The sequence below is a fragment of the Castanea sativa genome, chromosome 7 (genome assembly GCF_040712315.1).
Source record: "Castanea sativa cultivar Marrone di Chiusa Pesio chromosome 7, ASM4071231v1".
NCBI classification, from domain to species: Eukaryota; Viridiplantae; Streptophyta; class Magnoliopsida; order Fagales; family Fagaceae; genus Castanea; species Castanea sativa.
Window position 1 is genome coordinate 20,735,588 of NC_134019.1, and position 21,467 is coordinate 20,757,054.

Genomic DNA, 21,467 nt, shown 5'->3' on the forward strand with positions numbered 1-21,467 from the left:
AAAAAAATTGGCTTTTTAAGTCGATGCCAAATGCACACTTATTCAATAATTTTAAAATTATATAAATCCCAATATTGCTAACTAAAACAAAATAATACAAATAAGTAAAACAAATACAAAAGTTTTATTTCTACACAATATCAACATTCCAAATATAAAACAAAATTACAAATGAGATAACTCATTTAACAAAGAATAAAAACGTATAAGAAATTCACAATTTTGAAAATTAATTTTATAATCTATTATCAATTATGGTTGACACTATTTCAATTTGAGAATATATATTAAAGTTTGATCGTTTATTTATTTATACATAGTCTCTTTTATGAATGTCATATCATTATTAAGCAACACACATTCTAGAAAATATCATAATTTATTTTGAAAAATTGTTTATTTTGAACATAAATTGTGAAAAAATAGCTCTAAGCATTCATAATTTTTGCTAATTTGAAACTTTAATTTCACTATTTTCATACTTATGAATATTTTTCACACATGTCTATAATTTTAATTCTATATTTTTAATTCTACTGTAACCAAATTATCTTAGAATGTACTTTGTTATATGATATCTAAAAATTTTTACTCATTACTAGGGCTGTCCACGGGTCGGTCCGGGTCGGGTTTGTGCCCAACCCGGAACCAACCCGCCGGAATCGGGTGGCAAAAAAATGCACCCGTCGCCGACCGCCGAAATGAACGGATTGGGCGGATCAGACCATCAGATGACGGCGGATGGGTCGATCGGGGTCGAAAATCCAGAAAACGGCGAGAACGGCATGAAAACGGCGAAAAAAGGCGTGAAAACGGCGAAAATCCGGCGAAAATTTTTGAAGTTTCTCCAGATCCGGCCTAATTTAGGCCATTTTCGGCAAGATCTTGGCCAAATCCGGTGAAATCTTGCCGAGATCTTGACGAAAATAGTTTAAATCTCACCGGATCTACCAAATATCGCCGGTAATCTCACAGATCGGTCGGATCGGTTTTGATCGGATTCTGGAGAAGGAAAACCGACGTCCGACCCGCCAAACTCGGGTTTTGAAGGAACAAACCCGTTTCCGACCACCGGAGAAGTCGGTTTGGTCGGCGGCGGATGAGTCGGGTTGGCCGGGTCTCTGGACAACCCTACTCATTACAAAATGTTTAACCATTCCTCTTTCCATTCATTTGCATGCATGTAATTATGTAAATGTCTCAATCATTTCCTTAAAACTCACGACAAACAATTAAACCAATATTGTCTTTATTTTATTTTATTTTTTACCCAAAAAAAAAAGTTCTAAAAAATGGTTCGAATCACGAGTTGAGTCAAGTTGACTTGAAAAAACATGAGTCAAGTTATGGGTCAACCTGTTTTTGCTTTGGCTCAAAAAATCGGGTTCAGATTGGGTAATTTCAGATCAGGTCAAGTTAGAAAACTCTGACCCATTTTGCCATGTCTACAAATTACTCATCCATAAAAGGAGTACTAATGTTTCACCAAAGAATCCAGGTAATTTACAACATCCTGACCCTGAAAATCAACACCCGTTTAGTCATAAAGTCCACCTTTCAAAAATACCAATGGCCATCTCGTTGTAAGATTCACCACGAAATTAGGCATGTTACTAATAAAAGGGAGAATAGAAAGGAAACGATCAAATATAGATACTAATAAGAGGGAGAATACAAAGTAAACAATCAAATATAAACATATTAATGGTAAAATTAAAACATCAATTGCTAAAATAATCACATCAATTTAGAAATAGAACTTCCATATTATTTCCATATAACATGGCATTTTCCACATTATTATTATGCAAGTTACACTGACAAAATAAACGGCAAATAAATTTCACCCATATATGCAAAAATGTCAACAAAACAAACAGCTAACGGAAAGAGTTAGTGTTACTGTGCTCTCCACCAAATGGGGGAGTAGAGCACTAGCATAGGTACTTCAAAAATACTGATACAATTGGCTGAAAATCATCACAATTCAACAAATCTCAAACCAGAAAGCTTGCAGGAAAATATATATATAGAAAGCTGCTGCCTCTGACATAAGGAGATTATAGGGACCCTGTTATTCTTTTTCGACCCTTGTAAACAATGAAATTAAAACCTATATAATATTGGAGGAACAAAACAGAACGATATAAAGATGAAAGCAATACCAAAATCTGGCTTTGCACACATCTAGTTAGAAGAAAATGCCGACTCCCCGATGAGCCAGCCCTGGCAGGTCGAATTCCAACCATCTCCAAAGTTGGACAGGGCAGTCAAATGAATATATGCCTTGTAATTGCTAATAAGATATGGACCAATACAATGTCAAAAAAAAAAAAAAAAGATATGGACCAATACACAGCACATTCAAATGCCTTATGTATCCACTGTCGGATAGAGACCTGGCATGTAAGAGCGTCCACTTCCATTAGAATCTGCATTACCATAAAATGGTTGCTGAAGCTCCCCTGAGTGAGAAGACTTTCGTGACTTTGGGTTTTTTGGAGACGCTGAATACGAATCACCAGAACTGCTCGTAGAATACATCGATGATGTTGGCAGTCCATGTATCCTTGGCAACCCTGTCGGATCAGCACCAAAACTGTAACCCTTCTCAACTGTTTCAGCATCTAAAGGCAACTCATCCAATGTCTACACAAAAAAGAACACATCTCAATTAATTTGACCATAATTTCCAACAAATTAGTTAACTTATTGAGCTTAAGATATCAATTTAGTATTTTACAACATACTTATACTTATGTGTGATGTTTACAAGAAAATCACAACGACAAGGGGATGGAGAACTTAGATATGGTGTCGAAGAAGGGTTTATGAATTTCCAGCAATTACACAAGTTTGACAGCTAGGAGAAGAAAATAGGATATAAGTAGGAACTCTAAGATCCCTAGGCACGAAGAACTCAAGTAATACTCAAATCTGAAATTTCATACATTAAATCAGAAAAATTGTCTACAATAACTCAAGATAGGCTATTTATAATAATCCTAGACCTTCATCTTACCTATAAAATTAAAATACTAACCATCCAACTTCAGTAAAAGTCACATTACCTTATAAAATACACAAAACATAACAAAAAAAATATTATATTAAATATAACAGATAGTGCAATTACAGACAATGGACTAATGGGCCTTTTTTCCCTTTTGGGCATAAATTCTTCTGCATCACACATTCATGAAACTAAGGCTAGTAATTATATGCATCCAGGAAAAGGGCAACAAGAAAAGAAAGAAAGAAAAAAAATCATCCCACCATGAACATAAAATGCACAATGTTTTCATGAGAAAATCCCTTCCCCAAACAATGAAACTAATAATCAAAAACTAAATGCAGTTGAGAAATTAAAATTATATTTGAAGAGCCTATAGATTCACGCAAACTTCTGCTGATTAATAATTCAGGTGACACTTACCCTGAAAGCCTGTTGAAGAACTCGGAGTGAGTCTCGAGTGCGCTTTCTCTTCATTGCTACCTCCTCAGGCTCCTGCAACATCTCTTCAAACAGATTCTCTCTGTTTTGGAGCATAAGATACATTGCAGTGGTTGCATTTAGAACCAAGGGGAACTAGCATACAATCTAAGATTCAAGGGATTACATCTCAGTACACTTCTCCACATTACCTGTAAAGCTTTTTGATGAAAACATTGTGCAGCTCACGTTTTGTATGGTTTACCTGAATATACATTCAAGTAACTATCAAAATTAAATGAATATCAAATGAAAGAAAATTGCACCCCAGGAATAATGACATAGAGGGCAAAATCCCACAATTTTTATGGATTGTTCAGTGTACTACTTGTAAAGGCCTCCTACTTTTTGATTCTTTCCTAAGATATTAACATTCTTAATTAACATCAAGAATGTGAAAGTTAATATGAGGCCAGAGAAACATTCTTAACCTTAATTTCCATATCCCTGTACTGTGAAAAGTATTGCATATAAGCCACATGTTACTGCTAACACACCCACCCACCCATAATTGTTCGATTATGATAAAGACATGATGCACATATTAATAAAATAAAATTAAAAAAAAAAAGATTTCCCATGATATGGCAAAGGATGAGGATGAGAATACCAGGAAGTGCATAATTGCTTTAGGTATAGAGTCCTCAATGTTCTTCCGGACGATGTCATAGTATGATCTCAGCAGCAATTTAGTCACTGCAATTTCAACAGCCTCCTGCTCTGAGTGACCTTCTGTAGGCCTCAAGATAGTTGGGGGCTTAAAGAACATCAACAAATATTTATTAGAATAAATTAAGCATATGAGGGGGAAGATATTGGAAAACTCAGCAGCAGACACTGGAAAGATAATGTATACCTCTCTCAAATGGATCATAGATAAGGATTGCTCCATACTGTGAACAGGTTCAATATATGACTTGTTCGTGAAGCTCTCTTTAGCGGCAATACGGTTATCACCTCCACCGAAAATTGATGAAATTCCCCAAGTTGAACCACTTGGGTTTCCTGATCAATAATTAATCCTTCCAAATTTTAGAATATCTTTTAATCCTACTACTGAATTAGCATAATTGGGGATTGAAAATAGAAAAAAAGAAATGGGTAATTTACTGCTTCCAAGATTTATTGTCAGGAACAGCATTTGCAATCAACAGATTTTATATATAAATATATATTTATATATAATTTAAGATTTGGGTATTTTTTTACTGCTTTCATGTAGCCAATAAGCTCTAACTCTAATGGTGCCTCCTCCCCTTGTAAAAGCAAGGTGGAGGGTAAGGTCATGGGTTCAGAAACCCACAGGGGGGCATGTGACCTACCAATAAAAAAATTACTGCTTTCAAGGAATTAGCACTGTTTAGGATTAAGAATTTAGTACACAATCCCAAAATGTTATTGCAGATATAAAACAATTTGAACTAAATTCATCAAATTAACACGTTACCTGAGGAAGAGACTTTTTCAACCTCTGCCACAGGTCGAACACCCTGTGAATCCATATGAAATCACAAAAACAAAATTAATTAGACCAAATGAATAAATTATCCTTCTGAAAATTTTAACTTGCTTGTTAAGTTTTAATATGTAATGGCAAGCACAGGCATAAAGTTTGCATAGTTTCTTTAGGGATGAGAAGGATTGTGCTTGTTCACCAGATGAGTGAAAAGACAAATTCTCAATACTTTTTTCCTTTCCAAGTCAAATTCTCCATACCTGATCAGACACAACTCCATTTGCTTGCCTGGCAAGAATGGCTCGCGATTTCAGACTTCTTTCAGATGCTGGTGCCTTATCAGGTTCCGCACCATCCTTTAAAAACCAAAAGATGAAAAAGAAAAAAGAAAAATCAAACAGAAGAAAATTAATGGTTTCATGTATTGCAAAATATAGATGACTAATAGCACAGCAGACATACCTTTTGCCTGGAAACAGTTAAAGGGATCCTCGAAGATGTAGTCTGTTGCCGTGCAACCTCTACAGCTTTGCTCCCACCAATAAAATTTGGGTGGGAAGTGTTTATGTAGTCCATCTGCAAAATGAGTTAGATTGCAAAATCCATAAGCATTCCTAAGAAACAGAATTAAGGACAATGAAAGTAGTATGTCCACCATGAGAAGCCTATGCATTGTTGATATATAGTAAACGAGCAAGGAAACAGGGTAAAAGCTTTGAATTCTTTTTTTAATCAGTAAGAAAAGAGCTTCATTGATGTAAAGAAAACAAGAAAAAACAAGAAAAAAGCCGAGGCCCAAGTACACTAAGAGTCCATTTGGAAACAGCTTATTTAGCTGAAACTGAAAATGTTTTGCTAAGAGTACGGTAGATAAAAGTAAATGCTAGTTGAAATAATACGGTGGAACCCATGAATAGTATCAAAAAGTGCAGTGAGAAACATGAATAGTAGCAAAAATAAGCTAAATAGTAAAATAAGCAAACTTTAAACTCTAATCCCAAACGCAACCTAAGTATGCCAAGGACTCTAAGCAAAGAAACAGAAAACAAGAAGAAATTAATCCGTCCAGATACAAGCAGTCCATAAAGCAAGCATGTCTAGGTAAAAAAGGACAGAAGAAGACTCAGAATATTGCCACTCAAAAAGTATGCCCAACAGCCGAGACTTGAGTTGAGCAACCAATTGTTCCCTACCTTCAAAGTTGAGCATATTTCTTTCCCTCCAAATATTCCATATCAAGCAGGAGGAAATAGCCCCCCAAATACTGGACTCTTCTTACCATGTATACTAGCTGAGACATGCCTGCGCATCCCATATGTATCCCACAAAAAATATAAATATATATATACATATATTTAATAGAAACACAGCCTAGACACAACTCGGACACATTTGTGGCACTGCTATGAAGCACAGGTACTGACATTACACAGGGTATGACAACATAAGACAAGGCAATACTGCATTTTTTGAAAAAAGAGGATACAAAAGGTGACACTTTTTAAAAATTTAATATATTTTTCTTTACTTATCAAAAAAGATGTTTATTAATTTTCAAAGGATTTTTTTTCAATTTTAATTATCTGTAATAGTCAAAAAATTTTATTATTTATGTCCTAAATGAGTTTGTCCATCATTATTTTTAAATAATAAAAATTAATTTCTTTATTAGTATGGTCTAAAACACGGTATAAATTCAAGTTCATAAGTATATCCGAACAACGGAAATGTCAAAACTCTAGGGAATTCTAATTCTTGTTTGTTTAAACTCTCAAGAATCTATAACTCTAAAGATTTGAAATTCCTAGCAACCGAACAGGCCCTAATTAGAATATAATTGAGAATCGTTTTTTGCTACATAATATAATTAAGAATCTAAACATTGGTAAGCATCATAATTTTTTATGAGTGGTAAGCATCATAATTTGACAGGAAGAAATGTTAGGCAGGATCTTATGAGGGCAGATAAAAATTTGCCAAGTTTTAATTGATAGGTAATTGTACTGTTGACTAATACTAGTGAAAATCCAAGGCCAGTGTCCAAACTAATTGATGCTATCCAGGTTTGTATAGTGGAACAAGATTTTAATTAGACAGGCCCTTAATGAAAAGGAAAGTAAACTCCATAATTTACATGATGTATTATGAGTCTAGAGCAAGTACTTGTTCATTATCTTCATTTCAAAATACCTCCATTTCAATAATGTGCCCAATCATTGTTTCTGAGGGTTCAAGGCCTTCTCGCAGAAAATTCCCTATAACTTCATCCATACGCTTTCTTAAAACAGGAAATCGCTGCAGTTCATTAACTAGACAGCGGTGGCTAATCTGTAGAGAGAAACTAAATTAGTTGGAGATCAAGACTTACAAGTGATGTTGTTATGATACCACCGGAGACACGAAATAAGAAATCTCGTACCTTCATTAACTCATCATATATGAACCTGGCACACTGAAGGCTTGGATCCAATAAACGTGCTATTTGCCTTCGAACAAGAACCTCAAATGGAACCTAATAAAGACATTAAATCAATAAGATATGTTCTTGACCTTTGAGTGGGGTTATCAGGAGGATCCAGACAACCAACAATACAAAATCCACAAATAAGGAAAAATATCAATCGTTGAAATTAAAGAAAATTTTCTGAAGAAAAAAAACATAAGACCTACTTCTGGAACAAATAAGGCAGATCTAGGACCAGTTGCATTCTGAATAGCAGTTCGAATGTCATCATCAGTTAGGTCCTCACATGGATCCACCTCCTGCAAGAGATATCAAATTGAATCAGACACACTCAGTTAAAAGCAGAATTAAATCCAGCATTTCATCCCAGTTACCAAAATGGAATTCATCACATCACCCATGAGAGCTAGCATGCTCACCCATTGAACATAATTTTTTTAAACAAGATGGTCAAACGACTATTAAGACTGCACCTCACTCTAGTGGTTTCATCAAATTATACTTGCTTAAACAAACAAGAATGTAGTTTTTTTTTTTTCTTATTGGTAAGTTACAAACACACACCCATGAGTACATGTTGAGTGAAAGGCAGATATCAAGGTAATAGTCATCGTTGTTCAGGTTGTGCTTGTATTGTATCTTCCATCGGTTACTGGAGATTTTACATTTTACTCAACCAAAAAGAAAATTCTGTATATATCCAATTCTTACAAGAACTTAGATTTATAACTTTTCATACAGAACCAGACAAATAATTAAATAAATATCATTAACTACTGAAGATGTAGCACATCATTGTACCTTTGACCTAGATTGTAAGACAACAAACCCATCATGGGCAAAAAAATTAGGTCACAGGGTAAGTGCCTGAAAATATCAAAACACACACCTCTAAACTCTTCACGTAGATTGATTGAAATATATAGTGAATTCTCGCTCCACCAGACAGCTCAGATGTTGACATTTCTTCATTTTTCCCCTCCACCATTGAAGAAAATGCTGTTTCCAATGTGGTAATAAAGCTACCATTAATGAACTCAAGCACAGATAAAAAAAAATAAAAAATAAAAAGTACGATTTAAGTAAACAGATGTGGTCAGAACATTAATTACAGAAGACAACTTCCATAAAGAGCTAAAGACAAAAAAACTAGGAAAAGTTATATTTACCTTCAGAATACTTTGAAAGAATATTAAGGAGAAGAGCACCCTGACCAGCCTATTGGATTCAAGGAAGTGAGTTATTGTAAGGAAAATAGTATAATCACAAAGAAAAAAGGATTCCAACAAAATCTTAGTGAAAAATGGCAATAACATCTAAGAATGGAAACTCAATTCACACTCAGAATTGCACATGTAGAGGAAACCACATCACAAGAGGGTAAAATGCAAGAAAGCTCCCCAACCAGGACAAACATTTTTTTTAAAAAAATTTAACCTGATGAGTGATCACTTTAAAATAAGTAAAAGAAAAGTATTAGCAGTAGCCCACAGAAGCTGCCAACCAAGTGAAAATAAAAGTACAATTTATGAACACCAAGCATTGAACAAAAATAAAAATAAAAAACTCATTCAGCATTCCACACTGGATGAGTAAAACGCAAATTTAAAGTCCGCTGTTATACCTAGCACAAAATTCACAACCTCACAACATGCAATAAAGATTCAATTGATTGAACAATGATCTCAACCAAGTTTTACGCAGTCTCTTGAAAGAATTAAACATGCCTTTGATTCTGTGATTTCTCCATAGCTTGCATGCTCCTTGGCAACAGAAACCAGTGCAGAGCTTATGCGCGACTTAAGCCCAGGTAGTATTGCCTTGATATGTTGGACTAGAATCTGCAAATAAATTAAATATAACAAATTTCAAGTTAATAAAGGATTCATAGTTGTTTTTTATAACAAGGAATGGGGGATTCATAGATTAGAAGTATATTATAGTATTCGTGACTCATGAAATAATACTACAGAGAAATTGCCAAAATCAGGATAATTTATAAGGTAGAAAAATAATATTCCGCCTATTCTGTATGATCGAAGCAAGAGAGAGGAGCAGAGGAGTGTGCGGTGCGTGCATGTTTGGGTGTATAAGTGCATGCTCAAGAGTAGCAGCAGATGATGAACATGAAGCATCTATTTTGGAATGGTAAATTATATTCCACGACATATTAAGTAAGTTAAATGTTGCAAAACTCTACCTGGTTCAACTTCTTTGCCAACTGAGGAACACCACAACGATCAGCTAAACCATTATACACCTATTTAAGAAGCAAGAAATTAAGTATACAATTTGATAAAGGAATTCTGACAGAGCAATATAGTAAGGAACGGCATGAACATACTGGACGACTGCGAAAGAACTTTTCCTCAGCCACAAGTGCATCTTTAATACTGCGATTAAGCATAATATCCTGTTTGAAGCATTACAATTGAAAATCCAAATCACAATCTTATCCCACAAGTAAAATAACTTCGCAATTCCATTCTGTCCATCTCAGACTTGGATGACATAAAACAACTAAATAAAAGGATGTAATGGAATTAACAAATATTTGTCCATCTCTAAGTGTTACATGATTACCTCTTGACTACGATTCACTACTCCCACATAACCAAGTCGGAGGGGAATCACTTTTCCCAGCAATAAATTACGGGCATCAGTACCTCTATCCATAATATCCAACTAAGATCACACAGAGAAAATGCCAAACCTTGTCAGAACATTATAACAATTAGTTAATGATGGAAAAATACATAAACATGGGAGAAGTTCAAGCCAAGATATAATGTACCTTTGTAACTATGCCTATAGTTCTATGACCTGCCAATAGAAAATCAAAACTTACAAATTAATATTTACATATAAATAGATAAAACTAAAGGCATACCACAAGCATAATCTTTCTCTGTTCAGAACCTACCATCAGGATCAGCATTTCCTGCAATCTGAAGAGCATCTGAATTTGCTAAATCTGAATTTGCTGGCGTAACAGCCAGAATAAGACAACTTTCTCTTCTAATGTATGACATGATCATTGTCCTAATCCTTGCCTCAATATCAGAGGGCTGGTCACCAACAGGAACCTTTGTTATACCAGGGAGATCCACCAGTGTGATATCAAGAACATTCGGTGAGAAAATCTTCAGGCGAATCTGCTTGTCTGAGACACCTTTGTTACCCCCTGCTTCCCTGTCTGTCTCAGCCTATAGTCCATTTGGAATTATTTAAAATGAAAAGAATAGAGGGAAGTAAGATATAGGTGTGTTCAAAATCTAATAAAATCTTCATCCACATGCAAATGCTATTCAACTTGATTTGATTCAATTTAGCTACTTCTCAATACTAAAGAGAGCAATAAGAACCAGCACAATTAGTTTTTTGATAAAAAAAATTTTTGATAAATAAAAATACAAAAAAAAAATTCTTTGCATAAGGTATAGTAGAGTTTCTCTTCTTATCCAAAACTCCCCAAAAAAAACACCGAAGTTCTGTTCAAACACATTCCATAAGATACATTGTAAGCTCATTCTTTCAACTACTCCACATAAATCAAATATTCTTATTACTTATCAATATATATATATATATATATATATATATATATATATATATATATATATATATATATATATATATTCTTATTAGCTCAGTAACATCAGTAAGGAAATGCGAATTAATTCAAGCAGAGGAATCCAAAAAAAAAAATTGTATGCTCATTTATTCAACTACTTCACACAATCATATATTCTTATAGTTCAGAAAAAAGAACAAGTTGATTCAAGTCAAGCAAACTGGAAAAAGCTAGAGGAAGACCTAAAAAAAATGACATGTCAATTAACAAGGTGACAAAGAGTATGACATCCAATAGAATAAAATGGCAAAAAAGAATAGATATAGCTAACCCAAAATTGTGCATTCTCATGAACCATAAGGTAGAGAAATAAGTAATCATAACTAAAGCTCATTACTTTCTTAAATTCCCCAATTTCTTAAATTCCCCATTATATTAAAAAAAAGGTTGCATTGGCCAATGAAACACGAAAATTGTTACGGTTTCCAACAACAATTTAATTGGGAAACCTAATGTACTATACCTACGCTTTACTTTATCTACCCATCAGAAAATTGTTGAACTAATCACCGATGGTCTCCTAGGCTAAATTATCAGCAACAAAAACTATAGGATATCAGAAAAAACACAGCTTTGCATACTCATGAACCATGAAGTAGCAAAATAAGTAATCATAATTAAAGTTCATTACCTTCAATACTTTAGCTTGAGTACATCAAAATCCTCAATTAAATTTAAGCGAAAAGTTAAAAGATGCCCTAAGGGCATTGGTTTATGAACCATTTCAAGAAACTTTTTATGCAAGTGGTAGAAGTTGAATCAAAACTTCTTAAATTCAATGTATTGCACCAATGCTTTCACTTTATCTACCTATCTGAAAATTGTTGAACTTAAACACCTATACTCTCCTACGCTAAAGTCTAAGCGCAATTTTGAATATTGAAGCGAATTGAAAATGCAAGAGTACCTGAATTTCTCTCCGAATATCAGAGAAATCGTAGAAGCGTTTTCCAGGCAAGTGAAGAAACTCGCCGTACTCCTCCTCAGTGCCGTCGGGTTTTCGCTTGGTCTGCAACAGCTGAAGAACGAGCGGGCGTCGAGTACAGATATCGGATCCTCGGGGGAGAAAGTCGCGGCCGACTAGAGCTTCGAGCACGCTCGACTTGCCGCTGCTCTGGCTCCCCACCACCGCAACCTGAGGGAGCTCGATCGCCGACTGGCTTCCCAGCTGCGCGAAAATGTCTTGCAGCTTGTTCACTATCGGGATCACCGAATGCCCCAGCGGCGCCGCCGTGGAGGACGGCGCCTGTGGTGGCGATGACGATGGTTCTTCCGCCATCGATGGAGATTGGATTGGATTGGATTGGATTGGATCGGTTAGGGTTTTTGAATTTTTTCAGAGAGAGAGAGAAAGAGAGAGATCGTGATGAGTCTCTCTGTGTCTAATGTGTGTGAATGATTGGGTTTTTGAGTTTTTTTTTTTTTTTTTTTTTTTGGGGGGGTTAATATATTTTGGGTGTGGGGCTTTTGTTTGAATGAGCGGTGGTGGTTTTACTTCAAAAACCTAGGAACGTCTATACGTGCCGAGAAAGACAACAGTGATTTTCTACGCTTTTTATATATTTTGGTTGGCTGAAAATTCGAGAAGGACTGTGATTCCTGGTTTTTGTTTTTTTTTTTTTTTCTAATTTGAAATATTTACATATTACTCCTCCTGGCTTGGTTTTTTCTTTTTTTTTTCTTTTCTTTTCTTTTTTTTTTTTGGTAAAAAGGATGATATTATAGAAGACTAAATCAAACTAGCAGCAGCTGTTTGAGGAACAATTCTCTCATAATACATGCCCATACTCTCATAGAATAAAAGCATAGAAATGTTCACAAGCTTGGTTTTATCATACTTACATAAATTTTCAAATGTTACTTTTTGACCTCCTTGTGTTTGGGTAACTAAATTGGAGGTAGAATTTGGTCATTTCTGATCTGAAAAATTCCTGATTTGGGTGAATGAGAGGAAGAATTTTCAAATTTTAGTGTGGAATATAATGCTCTGTCCCCTCCCCCCCAATTTGGTGATTGGATCACTAGTCTAGTTAGCTAGGCAGCCTATGCCAGCAATCCAATCACTGAAGCCTTAGGTTTAGTGATCAGTGCCAATTCAGTGGTACTAACTCCAATTCTTAAGTAGCTAATTTTGATGGTTTGTATTTTTAAAAATTTACTTCTCACATTAAATATTTGAAAATATTTTATTAAAAATATTTTACAGTGCAAAATTCAAATTTGTGGGCTCCAAATCCTAGCTAGAAATTCTGCTCAATGAAGCATCATTTTCAAATCTTAACACCACCAAACTTAGTTTCAATAGAGAGAGCAAGGATTCATTAAAAAAAAAATTTTTTAAAAAGAAGATGATATTAGAGGGGCTAAACTCAAAGATACCATCTCCAATCCTCATATGTTATTGTGCAATCCCAGGCATCTAATCATCCCATCATGTCTTCTCTCATAGGTATACCACTATGCCAATGCACAGTCAAGCATCCTTAAATTTCAACCGTTCGACGGCAGTGGTCATTGTGTATTAGGTGCAATGAGAGGTGAGTGGGTCCAGGTAACCATGGCCTCGACGTAGAACCTTCAATGATTGATATTTTTGTTTTATATATATTGTCTATGTTGTTGCTATTGTGTGGAGGAGAAAAACCCCGAGGATTGAAGGAATTTTTTTTTTTTTTTTTGGAACTCAAGGAAAATATATATATATATATGGTTAATTTTAAAGTCATTTTAATTTTTTTTGAAGGAAATTAATTGAAATCCCACTATTAGTAAATTTATAATCAAACAAAGAAATTTATAAATGATGGGATTTTAAATATTGGGGATGTAAATCCCATCATTTATAAAATTATGTGTAGGTAACAAATTCTATATCCAATCTTGGGATGACAATTTTGTCATGTTCCTTTCCGTTTCATCCCATGCGGGTTTTTCCTGCTCCGCAAAGGTGGTAAGGCAAAGATGGGGGAGATTTTAGTCCTGCACTACTGGGCAGGGTGGGAATGAGTTTACATTTTTTAGACCCACCCTGCCCCACTCACATTGATAAGGGTTAAATTGTAATTTTTTCATACTCTAAAACCCTACAATTTAAACAAACATATTATCAGCTTATTTTATTTTACCTAACATGATTCTCTGCCTCTTTTTTCTCTCTAGCAATGTTGGAAATAAGATATCAATTTTAATGTTTTCTTTTATCTATATTAGAAACAAATTTATATACCATTGAATCATTGATTTTGTACTATGAGATTTTTATTTTTATTGTGATAGTGTCTTGTTAAACAATTGGATAATTCAATATTTGCTAAAAATTAGTTTGATTTGACGGGATAAATTTATTTGTAATTTTAAGTATATTTTTATTAATGAAATAGGTTTTGTTAAAAAATAAAAATTTAATAATTGTGGGCAAGTCAACAAAAAGTAGAGTTTTACAAGATGGTGCAGGGTTTCACGGGACCCTACAAGATGGGGACAAGGTAAGAATCTTACCTATCATGTAAATAGTAAATAATATATATATATATATATATATTGATGAGGGGTCGAATTTTTTTGAAGCCATTCAACATTTTCTCGTAAAAAATAATAGACAACATAGTAAAAAGTCTTTGCGTATGTACACATTAAATGATCGTAAATTATTTATATATAATTGATTCTTTAAATTTGTAATCGATGTGACGATTAACGAAGGAATAAAACTAATATCTCTAAGAGCGTGCATAGATCAGATAAAGTCGTGTTGAAAGTTTTTTTCAACCTAACCCACATGGGCTAGGAATTTCTCAACCGTAATGTTAAGTTGGGTTGGATTGGGTCAGGTCAATAAGTTGTGTTTACATGTTTCATGCCTCATAAAAAATTAAGTTTTCTAAATATAGCGAAATTGGACCCAAACTTGTTAACCCACTCAAATCTGAAAGAAAAATAAGGTTATGAGAAGATATTTTTTGAACCATGAAAAAAATGGGTCTATTCGAGCCCTTGTAAATTTGAGTTGGGTTGAGTTGACCCACAAGTCACGTGATCAATCGACCCGTTTTTAAACACATGAGCTTTCAAACTTTGTTTTTTGGGCTCTTTCTTTCACTTCTTCTCACTTGTCAAAGCAACTCAATCCTCTGCACTTAACACACACACATATTTTTTTTGCTTTTTGTTTCTTCTAGCTTTTAATATTAGAGATAAAATTCTTACTCAGTATCAATCTGGTCTTTTGCCAAAGAATGGAAAAGATTTGATTTGCAATTGAAGTTGGTTTCATGGATTTGAAGATAATAGGCTGTGAATTTCGCGTGCTTTGCTCTAATAGAGTGCACCACCATCAGTAACAACCATGTGAGTTGCGATGACATGGTTTGCAATGTGGAATAGTTGCACACAAGGTTCCAGAGGTATGTACTCATTTTTCTTTCATTGGTATCAAAAGTCATCGGCTCTTTCATATTATTTCGAAGCCCATAGATGGCTTTAGGAGTTGGGAGGCACAGACCCTTTTTTTTTTCCAAGCATTGTCATTTTTTCCCTTAATTTCTATCGAGTTGGTCATTAAGTACATTGCCTTTTATAAAAGTGAGATATTCACACATGTGATACAATGTCATTTTATTGGATTTAATGGTAATTTTATAAATGACAATGAAGGGAAAGACTAATTTGACCCCAAAAAAAATATTTATTTAAGGGCTAAAATAGCAAAAATTATATTTTATGGATAGAAATGACAATTCACATAAACTTTTTTTTTTTTTTTTGAGAAACACATACACACACATATATAGGGGAAGGGGATGAAATAAGGAAATACACTCACACGCCAACACCAAAACTGCATGCTGGAGGTTAGTGTCACGGAGCAAGTGATAGACCCCTTCTCAATATCACACTTTACCGATGTGGAATGACTCAACTACACTGAGTATGTGACAATTCACATAAACTTAATGGAGTGTAATTTGGATTATAGTTATTCAATTATTTAAAGTAATTTTCTCTCAATTTTTTTTAAAGTATTTATTAATTAATTTTTTATTTTACCCCAAACTTAAATGCAAGCTTCGTAACTACTACTCGATCCTATTTTATGATATAAATTTGAATCTGTTGGAACATTTTAATATTAAATAATTAAAAATGAATAAATTTTATAACATAAATGTAAAGATGTGGGAGTGAATGTGGAAAATGAGGAGTTAGTGAAAATGTTTAATCTCACATTGAAAAGGAGAGAAACTATTTTGTTCTTTTTAATTGTGGTGATTAATGGACTAATATGAATTGTCTCAAATATTGGGCCAGATACGTGTGCAAAAGGGAGATGAAGGGTGGAGGTGTCAAATTTGGAAATGGATCAGCACCTTGGATCCTCCTACTTGACAGCACATTCAGAGTAATTACCAGTTGGTGAGTAAATGGCCCATTCAAGCTTTGGGCTTGAACACTTTGTGCAGAGGTTGTTCTAGCCATACAACACTTGTTGGGTTGTTGTATCCTGAAGGAGACAAGTCAGAGACGGTCTGCACCGGTTACAAAGTTTAGCCAACCAAGGGCTTGAATCTCCTTAAAGAGAGCGAGTGCCGCGTCTCAGTCCAAATAGTGTTGTGTAAGTATTATTCAGTTTCTCTTCGTATTATTTCCATTATCATTGTGTTTGCACCAACAAAATCCAAAGTCCAAACTACTTTATTCCTATTGTTCTTCAATCTGAAATGAAATTACCAAGCTTTAAATTGGAGAAGCTTAGTTTTAATTTACACGTACTTATACTACATTAAAATTACAAGCAAATGACCAGCCGTATCCAAGAAATTGTTCATATGCTTACCAAAAAACAAGAAGAAGAAGAAATTGTTCATATTAGTCCACCAGAATAAGGCACTCCTGTCTGAAGCAACCAGTTATCTCCAAGCAAGAAGTTAGATACAGTAAAATTAGCAGCATCTATGGCATTAGTAATCACATGGTAACCAGGCCATGCCACTCTGTTTGTAGTGTCCGATCCAGGTCCTGTGTTATTATACTCTGCATAATACAATGTGCTTAGTGCAAAATTTCCATCCCATTCGCGCCAACCAACAGGGGTTATCAAACTATCCATGAAACTTTGCATGTAAACTGTCCGAGAGTACTCCTTCCACGGCCTTCCCAGGTAGGTCCGAGTAGTTGAATTACTTGAGGCCAAGTCATCGGCTGCTCTAATGGTACAATTATGAATGGAAGTACCTGTGTTTTGATTTGGATCAGTTCGCCCTTGTGCAGTGATAGGATTGAATTGTCCGGGCATTGGCAGACGGGGATATATGTTGCAATTCTGCAAAAGAGCTGCAGCATTACCAAATATGAAATCTACTGTACCATATATATCACACTCTCTATAGAATTGCCTAAGAGAATGTGTATACAAGGTATCTTGGTACCCTTCAAAGCTGCACCTATAAAATGTGGACAAATCAGCCCCATTCCGAACTGCCACTGCCTGGTGCTTAATTGCACCAGCTGTGTTACGGAAAGTTATATCCACGGCCACAAAACCTGGTGCAACCACAGCTGCAATGCAATATTGACATGAAACCCATTAGATTATATGTCCACCTTAAACAAGCAACAAAAATTCATATCTTCTTATTAAATGTATTACTTACATTACAATACAATCAATGTTGAAAAATAAACCGTTTGATCTTTTTGGGCATGTTAAATTGCTAGTTAGAAGATAACAGATCTTGAAATTTTTTTTCCTTACCAAATGTTGCAGAGTTGAAGGTTGTCCACCCATCAACAACACTTCGATTGCCTGTGATAATTGTTTGATTGATACCATCCCCAATCATCAACAAGTACCTCTTGTTCTTTGCAATGGACACATACTCTTCATAAACACCTGCCGTGACATAGATCAAGAAGTATCCATCAGTAGAGGCAGTTTTGTTTGGAGCTGCATTGATGGCATCATTAATGGTGGTGAAGTTTCCACTTCCATTTTTGCTCACGATCACCATGTCTTTAATGGTAATATCATTGGATGACTGAAGAAGTTTTCTCCTTCTCACGGTCTCATAAACAGCACGCGTCCGACTAGACATCCTTAAAGGCAAGGGTCCATTTTGGAATGTGACATGATTCATCATAGGCTTCCATGTTCTGTTTTTTGGCACCCAACCCTTGGTAAAGAGAGCTAGAGAAACACTGCACAGCTTAGTGTAATTAGAGAGGGCACCTGAGAGTTCATTTGTGACACTTGAAGCTGAATCTGCTTCTTGCAGGCCATCTAAACAAGTTTGCTGGTTAGTTAAAATGGCACTGAGCAAGGTTTGGACATTGTCGGCTTCCAAATCAGGAAGAGTTTTACTAGTTCTATTGACATCTTCAATGGAGCTTGATAAGAAATCTATGTTCAGCTCAGTTAGCAGCCGGCAATCTTCAAGAGCACGAATTGTGGTGGTGGACAAAGAGGACTGGCTTTGAAGATATCTGTTTACTTTGCTGAAAAATATACGAGATTGCAATAATGAACTCTGAATTGAAAACCTGCCATAGCCATATACATTTGTGGTTTGGTTAGGGAGTATAGATTTGCAATAAGAAGGATATGGGGTGGACATGCAAATGGTACTAACTGAGTTGCCATCTGCACAAGACAAAGAGGCAAAGAAGGGAAGGGTAATGAAAAAAGGAATTGCTATGAGAAAGAAAAGTTTGGAAGCCATATTGCTTTGAAGATGATATATGTGAATGGAAAAGGTGATATATATGGGGAAAGAAAGGAGATTAATTAATTAGTTAAAATATAGCAATTTGGATGTAGAATTGTTACGGTACTAATAATTTGTGAAGTCAACTTGCAAGAATTTGTCAAAGCTTGCAGATCTTGACTCAAAATGCTAACCGTTACCATCTACGCACATAGGTTAATGTATGCTTTAAAACCTGTGTACTTTCAATTAATTATTCATTTTAGGAAACTTTTTATTAAAAATTAAAAAAAGTTAATATATTTTTTTATAAAAAATTTTCTAAAATAATTTATTAACCGTATGCCTCATAAGTGTATATATATATATATATATATATATATATAAATAAAGAAGGGAAGAAATTTTGTCATGCAAAATGTTCATTTTTTGAATAATACTAAAAGCATGCATCTAGATCTTGCATTAAAACTGTAGTCATTTTGTCAATGAATGGTTGGTGCTCACCGACACCGTAACAATACATTCCAAAATTTTAAATTCCTGATATTTGGAATCTTTGGCCTAACAAAAACAGTAGTAGAATGGTACTATTCATTTTTCAAAGACCTAACTAGCTAATTAAATAAATAAAGTCCATATTGTCGGAATTCAACATCAAAACTCCAAATTGAAGGAAAATGCCGCACGTTCTTTCATATCTGTTCAGATTGATCCATATATTTTTCCATTGATTTTAGGCTTAGTGGCACTCAACTTCAGAAAATTAATTATTAGTTCTGTTTTTATCAATTCCTTTCAAATGTAGTTTACACGTTCAATTATTGTATGCCCCGCATTTCATGCAGATTTTGGATTGAACAAATGATGAAAGTTATATATATTGTTCACGACGTGATTGGTGGGATATATATCTTTGAAATTTGGTTTCAGCCTAAAATTTACTAATAATAAATAAGAACTTTCACAACAAACTATAATATTTAATGAAGTTGATCAGTTCCTATACTTACATTCATAGTCTAGTGTTCACTGTTTATAACCCCGGTTTACAATTACAAAAGTTAGACAATTTTGTAGTTGTACTCTGGTTATATAATGTATTATAAACTCGGTTTAAAATACTATTATTACTATTTCCATGTGTGATCTAATAAATATTACTGTTTATTAAAAAAAAAAATAATAGGGATGTTTATCCCACATTAGTTGTGTGCATTTAGCGTCCGCTGTTTATAACCCCAATCTATAACTATAAAAGTTGGACCCTTTTGTAGCTGTACTTTGATTATGTAATGTATTATAAACCATGTTTAAAATACTATTATTAATATTTTGTGTATGAACTAAAAAGTATTAGTGTTTACTCAAAAATAAAAAATAAATAGAGACTACTATTACGTCCATAAATTATTTTACAATATTTTTACAAATTATTAATATGACAAATTCGTACTAGTCTTTTATTTGTGCTCACCACTAATATCACATTTTTACTTACCAATAACAACCTACCACATCAGCAGTTGTAAAATAATTAATAGCTTTAGCATTTTCCCTATCAATAATACGAAATCACAAAAATCGTAACCATATATATAAAACAAACTTAAAGCCTCTTAGGCTCTTACATACGTGGATATCTTTCAGCTAGATATAACTACTACTCTCGTAAAAACTCTTTGTATGTTTTTCTAGGAGTCTTCTCATAACATCGTATGAGAATGTTAATGTATATGCTAATACTATATATATTATATAGCCTAGCCGGCTCAACCGGCTCAGGTCTAGTACTTGTACAATACATTACATTTTTTTTTTTTGTTGTTGATAAATGTACAACACGTTACTTGTTGTGCACACATATTGCTTATACTATACTCACATATACTTGTACAAAAGGCAATCTCTTGTACAATTTCAAACACACAAAAATATACATACTATTTTGTCACTCACTTTCTCTTTCTCTCGCATCACTTTCTTTGTCTATATTTTCTCAACACGGTATCAAAGTTTTTTTTTTTTTTTTTGATGAATGAAAAATGGATAGAGGGGCGACCAACATGGCAATTCTACGTAGGCGTTGCTGTAGTAGCACCATACCCATGAGATCCGGGGCCTTGTTAGGGTGCAAGAGGACCACGAGGGGCCATACCTTCAAAGCTTATGGTTTTAGCTAGCCTAGCAATTTTATGTTCATGTTTTCCACTGTCACGGTCTCCACAGAATTTCTTTTACCTCCAACACCATCTACATATAAGATTTCATTGCACCGGATGATATTAAATTACTTTTTTGATTAGGAGTGTACCTTTCTTCCACTTCAAAAAAAAAATGTAACAATTTCAGAGCCATTTTTGCTCACAATTAGAAAAGGGGGAAAAATGATGAGGAAGATATATATCTATAATTTCCATGCAGATCCAGATGCACCAGAAACAAGGACCAAGGTGCATGAACTCACTCATGTTTTTAGCAATGCCTTAAAACACAAAAATCAATAATAATGCTATAATTAAGAACTTCAAAATAGTAATGCATACAAGTATGTGTGTGTGTATATATTACAATGAGTTTATATACATACATACATACATACATATATATATATATATATATATGATTTTAGTTTGAGATCACGTACTCACCTTTTTCCAAAAAAGGCAAGTAGGTAACGTCGCGAATCGATTAGGCACTTGGTAAGTTAGTGAAAGGTA

General features: G+C 34.3%; 2 protein-coding genes across 2 annotated transcripts; both read right to left on the reverse strand.

Moving 5' to 3' along the window:
• Positions 1–1,818: 1,818 nt before the first annotated feature.
• Positions 1,819–12,420, reverse strand: LOC142643263 (dynamin-related protein 3A-like). The gene is made up of 20 exons (XM_075817807.1): positions 11,955–12,420; positions 10,337–10,619; positions 10,208–10,236; positions 9,997–10,098; positions 9,758–9,826; positions 9,614–9,673; positions 9,141–9,254; positions 8,583–8,631; positions 8,303–8,412; positions 7,620–7,712; positions 7,369–7,461; positions 7,140–7,277; positions 5,412–5,525; positions 5,210–5,305; positions 4,941–4,983; positions 4,350–4,498; positions 4,104–4,250; positions 3,646–3,698; positions 3,437–3,536; positions 1,819–2,649 (listed from the first exon to the last, which is right to left on the reverse strand). The coding sequence occupies exons 1-20, from the start codon at positions 12,324–12,326 to the stop codon at positions 2,374–2,376; spliced, it is 2,490 nt and encodes an 829-aa protein (XP_075673922.1). The 5' UTR covers positions 12,327–12,420; the 3' UTR covers positions 1,819–2,373.
• A 4,298-nt stretch (positions 12,421–16,718) lies between these two features.
• Positions 16,719–18,762, reverse strand: LOC142643563 (putative pectinesterase/pectinesterase inhibitor 41). Its single transcript, XM_075818243.1, has 2 exons — positions 17,799–18,762; positions 16,719–17,602 (listed from the first exon to the last, which is right to left on the reverse strand). The coding sequence occupies exons 1-2, from the start codon at positions 18,760–18,762 to the stop codon at positions 16,908–16,910; spliced, it is 1,659 nt and encodes a 552-aa protein (XP_075674358.1). The 3' UTR covers positions 16,719–16,907.
• Positions 18,763–21,467: the final 2,705 nt, after the last annotated feature.